The sequence below is a fragment of the Morone saxatilis genome, unplaced genomic scaffold (assembly GCF_004916995.1).
Source record: "Morone saxatilis isolate NCDOM2014 unplaced genomic scaffold, NCSU_SB_2.0 Contig14, whole genome shotgun sequence".
In the NCBI taxonomy this organism is placed as follows: domain Eukaryota; kingdom Metazoa; phylum Chordata; class Actinopteri; family Moronidae; genus Morone; species Morone saxatilis.
The window spans coordinates 10,051,675-10,065,216 of NW_023339696.1; the positions used below are offsets into that span (position 1 = coordinate 10,051,675).

Consider the following 13,542-nt stretch of genomic DNA (forward strand, 5'->3'; position numbering starts at 1 on the left):
TCACAGTAGACTAATAGTGACATCTAGTGGTGATTTATCTCAGCTTTGCTTTGTTACATCTGCAGACGGGGCCGTTTTATGGACACACTTTACAAGAAACAAGACAACAAAACGTTCAACACACATTTGAAAGTCATTGACGTTTGCACCTTTTTTTAATTCAGAGTATTGCTGCTGGTGGTCATCTATTAACAATATCAACACTGCTGCCAAAAGCAGGCTCACAGCTGCCATTCAGAATACAAGAATCATACCTGATACATCTCTGTAAGTCAAAACCAACATCGTTATATTGCTGAATATATGTACATATACAATATAGCTTGAAGTGGGACACATTGGAAGACTAAATTTAATCATGTTGCACACAAACAATGGCTGTGGGGAAGGCAAAAGATCAACAGGTTCTTGTCGCCAGCCTTAAAAACCAAGGTATATAAAGTAAAAAGCAATCACATGCAACCTTGAGATGAGACAGAATCACAGCATGGCTCAAACGTATACTTTAAAGGTGTGCTTATGTGACACCTTCCCATTGTAGAGGAACCTGCAGCTGTACCAACTATAGGGGGACAGAACCTCTACATGAGAAGTCACTACACTTCAAAGTGACGAGGATTGATATGCAGTTCCCTCGAGGTGAATGCCCACTAGCAGTATGTGTTTGCTTTAAAAAGGCCTGATCATCACTTTTGAATATTACGAGCTAATACGAGATAACTAGGATTGTTCAAACCGGTTTATGTTTCTTTTCAATTTGGGCCTTCGGTCCACAGTAAGCCGGCGTGCCCAAAAACAAAAAGTGAATGGACATTTGGAGAGGCAAAAGAGGTGCTTGAACAGCAGATGGGTGTGTGACAAATACAGCATAAACCAGACATACTGCTCTGTGTAGTACTCCTCACACTGATGGGTATTTATGGCAGGGCTGTTAATAGGAAGCCGCTAGAATCAAGGCCAAAACAAAGATGCATAACCTGGTGTAAGGCGCATAAACCCTGCAACCAATGAGCAAAAAAAAAAAAAACCTTCAACCTTCTAGGACTCCAGGATTAAGTCTAATACCGGTCATAGTCTCTCCAATTAAACCATTTTAACATAAACTTTTGAACCCTTACGTGAATATCTGGGTGCAAGACCAGATCTTCGCCTTCATCTCTCAAAACAACTCAAATTGTTTTCTATCTTGCAGAACACTTTTCACGTCATTACACACAGGTGCCTCACTTCCAAGTGTTTTATCATCCACCTCTAGCGGCTTTCAACAGTTATTAGTCATCCCACATGCACGAGTCAACGCTGTAGAGCTCCTTTTGTACACTGTAAAAACGACTGACTCGTACAAAATACTGTAAGTGAACACATTCGTAAGCAAAAGAAAAGCCAAATGTACGCAAGTTGAAACACCATGCAATCCTCGGCAGAGGGAAATGTGACAACTTAATTGAAAAAAAACAATCAAAAGAGCTTTAAAAAAAGATTTCTCTGACGTATTACCTGTAGCAGATAACAATATGATTATAGTCTTAATAGCTCTGTGCAATTCAGTCACTAGAACACAGGAGTATGAAGCGAAGTGCCTTAAAAATGGAACTTAGAAGTCTTACGAAGGAGTTAAGAAAAAGGAAGATGAGATAGATTTATTGGCAACTCAGTCTTCTCCGCAATGAACCAAGCGCTTCGAGGCTTCGATGTTCATAGCGGCATATATAAATGTATGTAGAGGCTTTGAGAAGCTGCGTACCTGTCATGGCAGGGTTATCAGTCTTCCCCTTCCCTTCAGCAGCAAAGCACTAGAATGTTTGTTCAGTTCACATTTTTATTAAAAAGTGTCCAGGTGGTGTGTTTGGAGGTGAGGAAGCGTTTTTTTTTTTGTTTCCTCTCACAACAAATAAGATTAAAAAAAACAACAAAATCTTAACAAGCTAAATTCTGGCCTCAAATTCGGGGTCGTTTTCTTCATCCCGTCTACCCGATTCTCTCCGGCATCGTAGACCTTCTGCCGTCAACTCTCACTGCGTCTAAAACACAAACGGTTGAGAGGTAGCACGTCCTTTGTGTGAAAACCGCTGAAGGATCGACTTAAATTATGAAATGTATTACTTTCAGGTAGATACCTCCCTGTGTCGTCTGTACCAACCTGTCCTTGTTGGGGAGCGGCTGGCTGGCCAGGGGCCTGTCCCGTCTGTCCATAGTACGCAGCCTGCTGCCTGTAGTACTCGGCCCAGGCTGCGCTGTAGTCCGGCTGGCCCCCCGTTGTGGATGCTGCTCCTCCTGCTGCTCCTGGGGCTGCAGCTGCTGTCCCAGGGACGGAGCCTCCTGCCTGGGCTGGAGGTGACAGACAGAAGAGACATGACCCAGCTCACCACTTCATTCATGATGACTTAAAGACCAGCGACCTTGGGAACCAAACATTTGGTGTGTCCCAGCTCCACGCTACATATTAATCAGGTTTTGAGTAGGTAGTGGGTTGTACTGCCCGTCATTAATTAATTAATTTATATTCTCTCTTTTCTGCACAAAACAAGAGACCAACCCTTTCTTGATAATACTATATATATATGCAAAGATACAGACCACAATACAATAAATTCTGAACCAGTTATCTAATTAATAGATCATAAATCATGTAAAAGCCTAATAATTCTATCATAATTGAACCTTTAACTACGGAAGCCGAGAACGGCCATGGATTTATTTTATTTTTTTATGCACTGTTATCTTGTGATACAGCTTATTAATTCATTATCTCGACATAACAAAGTTTGTTTTCTCGTGATAACTAATTAATTAATAATGTGTTGTATTCATCAAATAATCGCTGCCACGAACGGCTCCGTACGCCGCTGGCTTGTAGCTGTAGGCTAACGGTGGGTAAATTACACTTTTACGTTGGTTTGTTTACTTGACTGAGAAGCCGGTCTGTGGCACTCTTGTAGGTTGAAATCAAGACGAACAATTATTAATTAATTACCAAACTTTGTTATCTCGAGATAACAAATTAATAAGTCGTTATCACGAGATAACAGTGCATAAAAAAAAATAAAAAATCTCGGCTTCCATATTTAAGAATGTTGACAAGTTATATACAAATAATTATATATAATTATTATTAAATTATCTGCATTTTTTTATTATTATTTATATGTTGTTTATAATGTAGGGACAAGTAAAGTAACACTATAGATGGAGTTCTTTGACAGTCTTACCCATCTTCTTGTAGTACTCCTCCCAGGCCTTGGTGTAGTCTGGTTGGCCCCCAGGCGTCTGTGCGGGCTGCGTCTGGTCCCCTGAAGTTTGGGCACCTCCAGCTGGGTTAGCCGGGTACTGGGCTGGCACAGCCCCCGACGGCTGCTGGTAGTACTGAGCGTAGTAGGCCGCCCAGGCTGCGTTGGGGTCATTGGCTGCTGCCTTGCCTAGAAAAGATGCAGGGTGGAGGGGGTGAGGTCCTCATAGGGTGAGGGTGAGCCCCTGCTACTGGCCTGGAGACCGGGCTTGGAGACCAGGGGGGAAACAGAGACAGGGTTAGCCAGAGCAGCTTAAGGTAAAGACAGGTGCATCTCATCACAACATTTCCATCAGTACTCCTGTTGACCTTCCCAGTTTGAGAAAAAAAAAATGTCATTACTCATCTGAACAGACTGGGAGGGTATACAGTAAGCCTGGGGTCACAGTAGGGTTGACGTGTAAAGACAGCCAGCATGCTAAAATGAGCAAAAATAAACACGGATGCTTTGAAAACCAGGAGAGGCAGTGAAGTCAAATGTGACTCACTGGGGTCGTGGGGGGCCTGGGGCTGCCACTGCTGGTAGGTGTTGCTCCAGCCCTGAGGAGTGTACTGGTGAGGACCTGGAGGACCACCACTGAGGAGGAAAGAAATGGTTCATTATTTAAAACCTCTCAGGATCCCCCCCCCCTGGCATGAGGAGCCATTGGTTGTAGCTACTCACTGTGGTGGTCCAGGCGCCCCAGGCGGTCCGGGATTGTATGGGTTTGGGTTGTAGGGGCCCATCGGACCAGCAGGACCTGGTCCACCTGGCCCCGGGCCCACAGGACACAGAGGACCCTGGAGCAGGAGACATAATCACACATTATATGAAAGTACAGAGACCAATTAGTTCTTTGTTGGCTCGATTATTGCAGCTCCAGATCTGGATTTCTAGAAGCTGGTTACCTGGCTCTAGTACAGCTGCACAATGTAGTGGTATCTATTAGCGAATCTCAGCCAGGACACAATAAATTAAACGTAACCTTAAGAAAATCAAGACGTGATCATTTGTGTTTGGGTGAGAACTCTTCTCAGCTTCCACATTTTGGTTTTCCTACACTAAAAACAACAACGGTAAGTACCTCAATCTTCTCTTCAATGAGCTGCTTGGCGTGGTCGATCTGCTGCGGCGAGCCCCGAATGATAAACAGCTTGAAGTTAGGGTCTCCGTTGGGGGGCGGCTGTCGAGAGATTTCCACGAAGGCCCCCGTCTGCTGGTTGATGGACTTGACGTTCTCTCCTCCCCGGCCAATCACAAGCCCGCACTTGTGGGCAGGAATAGAGAAGGTCATTTCCCCTCCAGGGGGCCCCCAACCACCTTGTCCCCCACCTCTGCCCCTGTTGCCTGCAGGCATGCCCGGAGGACCTGGAGGACCCTTTCGACGGAGGAGAGACAGAGCCTCAGTACCACAGCATTACACTTTATATGTGTGTAAATGTTTGTATTGAATGAAAAGTTGATGATTTTAAGATTTAGCTTTTTACGAGATTAGATCGGCTGATTCAAACATCTGCCTCGAGCCTGCTGCCAATATGATTAATATGATCTTTTACTGCGTCTAATAGTTTACGAGTGAACAGAAACATGTTTTAGACTGTGACAGTTCATGCGTGTGTCAGATCCGTACCCCCTGTCCTTCCTCCCTGACCCTGATGCTCTGCAGCAAGTCATTGATGATCTGGGCAGCGTGCTCGCAGCGGTCAGGAGGACCGCTGATGTGGGCAATCTTATCTGGACCAGTCCCGTCATCTGCAACAAACATTTCAATCTGCACTGAGCAATATTTTTGACATTTATTCGCATGTGGAAGGGTCACTTGAGAATCAAGACCTGAATGAACAATTCATGCAAAGTATTACATCAACACATGCGCAATATTAAAAAATGATCACGGCTCCTACCTTGTTTGAACTGTATCCTAACTCCGGCATCATTCTGGATTTTCTTGATCATCTCTCCATTGCGACCAATGACCACTCCGACTGAGTGTCGTGGTACTGGGATCTGAGTGGAAAGCAGACGTTTTTTGTAAACTTGAGATTCGGTTAGATGATCCCTCTTCTAATCTTACTCCCGTACACAAACTCACATCCATGCCTCCCCCCATGCGGGAGCCAAAGTCATTTCTTTCACTAAAGCCGCCATGGTCTCTCTCCCTCAGAATCTCCTGCACCATCTCCTGGGCTTGCTGAAAAGGAAAAACACAGGGTGGTTACTGTACGTGGCAGCTCAGCATCACGTATTTATCTTGAACTTGAGATGTTTTTATACATGTACCTGCACTTTGTAGGGATCTCCGATAATGCGCAGGGGCTTGTCGACGTTGGGTCCCTGAGAGGCATCCTGGATCAGGATCATCTTCACCCCTGCACGCTCCTGGAACACCACACAGTAACATTACGGTATGTGCTGGCGTTACTGGAGTTTAGAAATCTCTATTTGTCTGGCTCACGAAAGTTTATAATTGATATTTAACCTTTTTTTTGTACAGTTCGATTTGAGTTCAACCATCTCACCTTTCTCTGAATACACACCCATCAAGAGGATGCGACTGCAATAGCCATGCAATGTACCTGTAGCTGTTTGATGGTCTCTCCTCCCTTGCCAATAACAAGGCCTGCCTTGCCAGCTGGGATCATCATCTCATGCACCGTGCCGTTCTGCCCGTTGGTGGACTCGTGATAAGAAGAAGGGGGGGTGCCCCTCCCTCGTGACACTATCTCATCCAACAGCATCTTGGCTTTCCTAGCCGGGGAAGAGCTGACCAGTTACTCTACATTCATTGTACAAAAACATGTCATCAAGCTGATATAGGGGCAAGTAACACGGACCGAATATTACATAACGTAATATTTATGGACTTAAGCAGTAGGTTATAATAAAACCTTCAGCCCTTGCCTCTGCCAAATTGTGTGATGTGTGGACACAAGTACGTAAAGCAATCTACTTCATTAGTGACCATTTCCGATGCTTCCATCTAAAAAGACAATGAGCTGATTTGAATAAAGTCTGAAACTTACTGTATAGAGTCAAGGGACCCTGTGAGAGAGACGCTCCTCTCTGGAAGGCCTCCGCTGTCTGGACACACACACACACAGAGTACAAATGTAACTAAGTTCAAAACCACAAGAGGAAGAAATTTGCACACTGTGGATAACTGTAACAGTACCTGGAGCTATCTGAACCTTGCAACCTGACTCCTGTTGAATCTTGTTGATCTGTTCACCTCCACGGCCAATAACTGGGGACAAAGACAGAGAGCAAAACTGTGTGTTGTTGGCAGGTCACACTCGTGGCATCTACTTGTGTCTCATATGGCAGAGAGTTTGGCATCAACATGTGCTAAATCCAAGTTGGGCTGCACTCACTGAGTCCCACCATGCTGTCTGGTACACTGTACTCCTCTGTGGTGGAGGCGGGCCTGACAACATCAGCAAGCGCGGGCGACAAACAGGGAAAAAGAGCACACAATAGTAGACTCTAACTGGAATGCTATAATCTCTGCTATAATCTCATACAAATACAAAGAGCCCACACTTCTACATAATACACAATCAACTAGAAGATATGAGATCTCACCTTTGTTGTGCAAGAGCAGCTAGCTGTGCACCAATAGCTGAGGTGGGACATCCACAGAAAGAAAGAGAGAGTGATAAAAGAGAGCAAGGGAGAGGTTTAGGATTACTGATGGACTATGAGACACAGAAAGAGGAGGGGGGGGAAGTGTTGGACAACTTGCTGAAACAGGAATATTGTACAACTGGAAACTGTATTAAATACTGTTAGCTGTGAGGGATTAACGTCACAAAGCATCAAATCGTGGTAGGAACTCACACAGTGCTTTGGCTGAATCCAAGTCACTCTGTGCAGCCAGCTTCTTGCTCTCAGGTTCATCTGTCAGGTGAGGAAATGACACACATCTGCTGTAACTGGGTGTGTTGGGAGTGTCTGTGAAGAACTTAGTAGCTTCTGCACCTAAAGCCATCATCAAGCGTGCAAAACAGGCGATGTACAACCCGAGCCAGAGTAGATCGAGGAGCCGCGGTCACCATACCTGCATCCTCCAGTTGTCGTTTCTGTGCAGTGAATGGAAACCCATCTGACGCTGTGTTGTTGTTCAGGGGAGGTCCAGCGTCACCCCCAATCTTGGCTGCAATCTGAAAGACAAGCTCAAAGTTCACCATGACATTTGAGTTATGAAAAACAACTTGTGTACAACTCTGCCCTTCAAACGAGCCCACACGTCAACAACCCATCGACACGCTACACACTGGGCCGAGCGTCTCGTAAGGACTGTGAAGTCTTCAGCAAAAATCTACTTGACTTGCTCCTTCGTACAGCACATTACAGTATAACACTGTAAATTAACTATTCAATACATCAAGTTAACATTATGGTCCAATCTTCAGTCTATATTCTCTATTATTCTATTTTATTCAGCGTATCTCGTCAATCTCATGATGTTTTTGTGAGGTGACTGATGTAACGCTGTCTGTGCGTTATGGCCTGTAAGAAGGTTACATCTGTTAAATAATATGACGCTGATTTATATATTAATATTTGAAATATTTAGGATACTTTAATGTGTAAATGTTTAACGTAATTTGAAGACTGGATGCAAGACTTGTTTAGGAAACACTGTACTTTGTTTAGAACCATAACAATCCTCATCAAAGCAATAAAACACTTATTTGGATTAATGAAAGGATGATTGATGGCTGTCTGTGGCTCCAGTTACACCATTATACCCACAACAAATGGTCCTTCCGAGGCTTTCACCCCACTGGTGCTCACAGCAGCAGTTACACAGTCTTTAAGTTATTAACACACACTGATAATCTCGCTTTATAAGTTAGTTTTTATGTCTTTGCTCCGCCGTTATAACGCCCCGTTCACACTGTGTGTTTGTGGAGCGGAAAACAGATATCGTGTTTTAACGTTAGCTAGCAACTGACATGACGTAACTAGCTCAACAGAACCGTTAAGAACCGTTAAGAACCGGTAACAACCGTTAACAACCGTCACCTCGGAAATAACGGCGTTAGCTGTCAGACGGTGTCACCAGTAACACTGTTAGCACTCAGGCTCACTTTCAGCTACCCCCCTCCCTCCGAACACACATCCCCTCACCTGCCGGGCCCGCTGCACCGCGTCCGCGAACGCATCTTTTTTGATGCCTCCTGCTCCGTTCCCGAGAGCCGCCTGTCCGCCGAGAGAGGCCCCGGGCCCGGGCGGCGGCACCGCGTTGTACTCCGACATGTGAGCATGGTGTGAGCCAGAAGACGGGGGGGGGGGAGGGGGGGCAGCGATCCGGGACCAGAGCTACGTAGGAGTGGGAAGGAAAGTCAAGAAACTGACGGTGGAAGGAAAAGCGCCGGAGACACTACGGGAGCCGGGGAGGTTCATTCGCGTTCTTTTTACAAGCTATATGTAATCATAGTTGTTTTTACGGTAACAGAGACAAGTTACAGTTTTGATATACTAGATACACAGAATAAGCACAAATAAGACATAAACTACTATGTACAGTCATACACACATATATATAATATATACAAACAAAAACAATAACATTGGTAGATAGTAAACAATAGTGCAGAGTGCAAAGGATGCTGAAATAAATATTTACCTGCATGTTTCTTTATATAACTGCATAAGGTATGTGGATATGACAGTATGTACAGTATGCACAGCATGGGTAGACGTGTTTGAATGATTTTATTTATGTTTTAAAAAATAATAAAACAATGAAAAAAACTAAACAAAACAAAAACACTATACCACTATTAATTTAATTTGTAAAACCTTTATTATATTTATGAAAACCAACAAATGACACTGCGTTTTCTCCATTCACCACAGATTAGATTCATCAAAGTTATATACAGCACTGTTTTGTGGCTAAAAATTCATTGCAGAATTACAGGTATCTCCATCTTGGCGCTCTACAGTGGCCTACAGTAAGTGACTCTCTCCAACTTTGTTCTGAGAGATCATCTTCGTAACTCCATAACTGGTGGAATAACACAGAACATAAGGTATCTCTTGATACGTATTCGATATTTATTGAAGATGACATGTTATGTCATAGTATAAGCCTGCAGCAACAGCATAGCCACTATTATTTTTCACATCCTCTACGTTTAAATGATTCTATACAGATATTACAGGAAAGGATAATGAGGTTAATATAACAGCATGACTATGTATTTTCATATCTTGTTTGACACTGTTTCACAGTATTTTCAGTATGCTTTTCAGGCCAGTGATGTAAAAACATAAACAAACACTTCTCAGTGAGAAGTGACCCAGCACTGCTACTACTGTTTCCACTCCGTTTTATGACATGCTACAGTAAATAGACTAAACATTCAGTGATTAAATGTAGATCTAGGCTTACACCAGTTTCTAATATAAACATAAAACGTCTTTATGCTGGTTAATATCAGTAAATGGGCTGTTCAGCCATCAGAACCCAGTATCATTGGATATACTGTAGATCCATATTAGCATTCAGCTGTGTTTGGATTGGAAAGCAGAGATTTCCTGGAGTATATTTTATCATTGTATGTACTTTGTTTCCAACCTGCTTGTGTGTAACATCTGTTTTGCTTATAAAGAGTTCCTGCGTTGGGTCTCTGTGGAGGCCTTGGCACAGAGAACAGTATCTAACTTCACTGTTCTTTTCTCACGTAAAAACCAACTTGTTGTTTGATGACTGTCATCTGTCAGAGGGCTTCCGTCCCACTTCTCCACATGACTGGCCGAGGTGCTCGTGCTGCCAAGCCCGGAGGTTACATCAGAGTTTCCAAATTTAAGGCACAGCCATTCGGACACCTTGGCGCGTGCTCTTTGATAACAAAATGTTCCAACTTCTGAGGGAACATCTCCGCCCACTGAAAACAGAAGTTGAATTGTGTAAGTCATAACAGCAATGACCACTGGTAACTGTATTAATTAAGTTACTCTCACTTAATGGGGTTATATTAAACTCACTGCTTGGAATGAAGGCTCCATCTAAGCTAGCGGCCATCTTCACAGGTGGCACGGTTGGTTCCTCGGGTTCTTGTGCTACAGCTTTCAACATCCGGTCTATTAGCTCCTGCTGCCTACTGTTCCACTGCTCCTCTGTCAGCACTCGCTGCACCACTTTCTGCTTGTTTTCTTCAGTGGTGAAGCAGAGGCCATTGTTTCGTGTTATCATGTCAACAACTTTCTGGAACATCTCTATGACGGGATAACTGTCATAAAAACGATTGCACGTGAGAACGTGGTATCTGTTTCCACATTTTTCCACGAGCCATTTCAGGTCTTGGCCTTCCGTGGCGATGTACTCCTCGATGGAGCTGTTATTGAGCCAGTCTTTCCAGGTGAACAGCACCATGCAGTGTCTCCAGACGCTCTCACCAAATGGCCTCAAGAGGTCAACCACTGCTTTGAGGTCTTTATCTGTAAAGGCTTTAGAAATGGGAACAACCAAGAGAAAAACATGGGGCCCCGGAGCACACATGGACACACTGCGGAGAACTTCACGTCTGAGCCAGTCGGGTGTCATCGTCTCGGTCAACCAGCCTGGTGCCTCAACGGCTGAGATATTTACTCCAGCAACATTACTTTGATGTTTTACACAGGTCGAGGTTAATCTCTGACCTTGGAATTCCTACACAGACGTAAACAAACAAAATCCAAACAGTTATAGCAATCACACTAGGTTGAATATTTCAGTTTAGGCAGCATATTGTGTTACCTTCTTCATCCAAGCTTTTTCAAATAGCTCTTTAAAGAGGATCCTGTTTCCAAGCATACTCTTCCCCGACCCTTTTCTCCCCAGAAGTACGACCCTCATGTCATTGCTTTTATGCCTCTCCCCTGGAAAGAAGTTTTTCATCATATAAAAGGTAAATTACCAAATGTATCATAAACAATATGAGAATGTATTATTTGATTACCTCTGAACAACTCTCTTAATATTCTTTCTTGTCTTTGAGTCGTCTGTCTGATCCTTTTAGCCATCTTGCATGTGACCTCTTTCCTTGCTTCCAACTGCTGTGCACGGCCCAGGTCAACTTCATAATAAGGATCTTTGTTTCCTGCCCACATCTCTTCAATCTTCTCAAGGAGCTCCGTTACCTGCGTCTCATCGCCGTGGTTTGTGTTGTCCAGGACATGATACATGTTCCCACACTTGTCCATGAGCCACTGCAGACCTTCCTCACTCTCTATGCGCTCTTCCACAGTCTTCACTCCCAGCCAGTCACCTCTGGTGAACAGAACGATCGTGTGCTTCCAGACTTCATCCTTGAACAAACTCATGTGCTCCTGGACTGCTCTCTGGTACGATGCGTTGAATGCGGATGCCAGGCCGACCACCAGGAGCACTGCGTGGGGTCCCGGAGGGCACTGATGCATGCTGTTCTCTATTTCAAGTTTATCCATCGCACAGGTGTCCTGGAGGGTTTGATTGTAGAACCAGCCAGGGGAATCTACCACTGTGAGCTGCCTGTCTGCCACCACGCTGTGGCTTATTTCACAGTACTCTGTTGTTCTTCTGTGATGAACAGGAAACGCTTTTTTTTTCAGGATGGTGTTGCCTGCCGAGCTCTTGGCCGACCATTGTGCCCCAACCATCACTATTCTTAAATGTGTTGGGGGTGTTTTGCCACCTACACAGAAAAAGGAACCAAAAATATAGTTTAGTGTATCATGATGGTATTTTAAAGTATCTCCCCAAACAAATCAACTGAAAATGAGAGGTGACCGTCTAATCAAAATGTCAGAGCATAGAATAAATAAGGTGTTTATGTGCGGTAAATCACATAGTTCTCACAAAGAACTTCCCTTACCAATTTATGAGGAGGTTAATATGCTGCTGTATCTCTACAGGAATAACTAAGGTGGATTATTTTGTTGGTATTTGTTCTAATTTCTCCAGCAGTAAAAGTATAATAAGTGTTTTTTGTTGTAGAAAATGAAGGTCTGAAGATAAGAAAGCAGTCTATGTTGGTTCTAGAGCTAATTAACATTTACAGAGGCGGATATCAAGCTATTGGTTGATAACAAGAAACAATACATTTCAGCACAGAAATGTCGGGTTTTAGGTTTCCACTATTTCATAATTTGTCCCGAGAGCACCAAGTGTAAATTGTTTAGTGCGATATTATGTTTACTGTTCACAATTATTAAAAAAAACATCAACACCAAGACTGTGGTTTATGTTATGTGTTCATATTTTAAAAAGAATAAAAATCCAGGCAAAAATATAAATTAATGGTATCTTAAAGCAAATATGCTTAGTTGTATGCATGACACAATTATAAAAACTGAGCATTCATTCAAACAAAAGCTGCTGTACAAATGACCAAGGGCTGAGCATTGTGATTAAAGTGTTTATAAAGTAATGTGTGACTCACCTTCAATCAGTGCTTTGAGTTTCTTTCTCTTTGTCTGCACTTCAGCAACCCTCTTTGATGCCCTTTCAACCAGTGCTTCCATCTTCTCTCTCAGAGCATTCCCATCAGCACTATCAACAGAATAGTGACTTCCAGCATTTTTTGCAACCATTTCATCTATTTTGTTGAAAAGCGTTATGACTTGAGTGCTATCCTGACGGTTTCTGACATTGAGAACATGTCTGCGGTTTCCACATTGTTTAAGAACCCACTGCAAGTCTGACCACAAACTGATTTCATCTTCCAATTGTTCACGACTATATGGACCATCTACCGCAAACAGCACAATGGTGTGAGGAAACACTGCGTCATGGAAGAGTTTCAAGTGCTCCTTTAATGATACTTTGTAGATCTGAGGAAACGCAAAACCAATAGGAATGACTAGTAGAAAGGCTTGAGGCCCTGGGGGACACAGATGGACACTGTTCCTGATCTCCATCTGATCCAGCTCTGGGGTGTTTCCCAGTGGGTAGTGCCACCACCAGCCTGGAGTATCAACCACAGCGACTTGTCTGCCATGGACCTCCTTCTGCTTCACAACACTCTGGGCAGTTCTTCTGTTGGTGTCAAAAACACTTTCACCCAGTATGATGTTGCCAGTTGCACTCTTATTACTGGAATTGCCATTTATTTCTCTCGCACCTATTAACACAATCCTCAGCCCTGGAGAGTGATGACTTTGTCCTGTAAGAGAGATACAATATTCTTTACATAAATATAAATATATAAAACAACAAAAGTGTCCTTTCTGCAGAATCCACTGATTAATTGATCTTCATATCTGAATGGCAGGAGTGGCTCAGTAATGTAATCACTTGGCTTCC

General features: G+C 43.5%; 2 protein-coding genes across 6 annotated transcripts in view; both read right to left on the minus strand.

Annotated features, from left to right (window-relative positions):
* Positions 1–136: 136 nt before the first annotated feature.
* On the minus strand, positions 137–8,530 carry LOC118322805 (far upstream element-binding protein 2-like). 5 transcript variants are annotated; one of them, XM_035654627.1, is made up of 18 exons: positions 8,400–8,530; positions 7,324–7,426; positions 7,104–7,163; positions 6,849–6,885; positions 6,638–6,690; positions 6,439–6,510; positions 6,290–6,347; positions 5,843–6,014; positions 5,547–5,645; positions 5,359–5,457; positions 5,171–5,273; positions 4,897–5,018; positions 4,351–4,644; positions 3,951–4,066; positions 3,775–3,863; positions 3,210–3,416; positions 2,118–2,328; positions 137–2,021 (listed from the first exon to the last, which is right to left on the minus strand). In XM_035654627.1, the coding sequence occupies exons 1-18, from the start codon at positions 8,526–8,528 to the stop codon at positions 2,006–2,008; spliced, it is 2,040 nt and encodes a 679-aa protein (XP_035510520.1). In that variant the 5' UTR covers positions 8,529–8,530; the 3' UTR covers positions 137–2,005. The 5 variants fall into 5 exon arrangements, with proteins under 5 accessions (XP_035510520.1, XP_035510521.1, XP_035510519.1 ...); XM_035654628.1 differs by having other exon boundaries at positions 2,141–2,328; positions 5,843–6,029; XM_035654626.1 differs by having other exon boundaries at positions 5,843–6,029.
* A 529-nt stretch (positions 8,531–9,059) lies between these two features.
* LOC118322804 (GTPase IMAP family member 8-like) overlaps positions 9,060–13,542 on the minus strand; it is a 5,248-nt gene continuing 765 nt past the window's right edge. Inside the window, exons 2-6 of the mRNA XM_035654624.1 lie at positions 12,680–13,402; positions 11,219–11,932; positions 11,017–11,138; positions 10,266–10,929; positions 9,060–10,165 (exon numbers count right to left, since the gene is read on the minus strand). Coding sequence (XP_035510517.1) covers positions 9,882–10,165; positions 10,266–10,929; positions 11,017–11,138; positions 11,219–11,932; positions 12,680–13,402 — 2,507 coding nt within the window. The 3' untranslated portion in view covers positions 9,060–9,881. The remainder of the gene's footprint in view (positions 10,166–10,265; positions 10,930–11,016; positions 11,139–11,218; positions 11,933–12,679; positions 13,403–13,542) is intronic.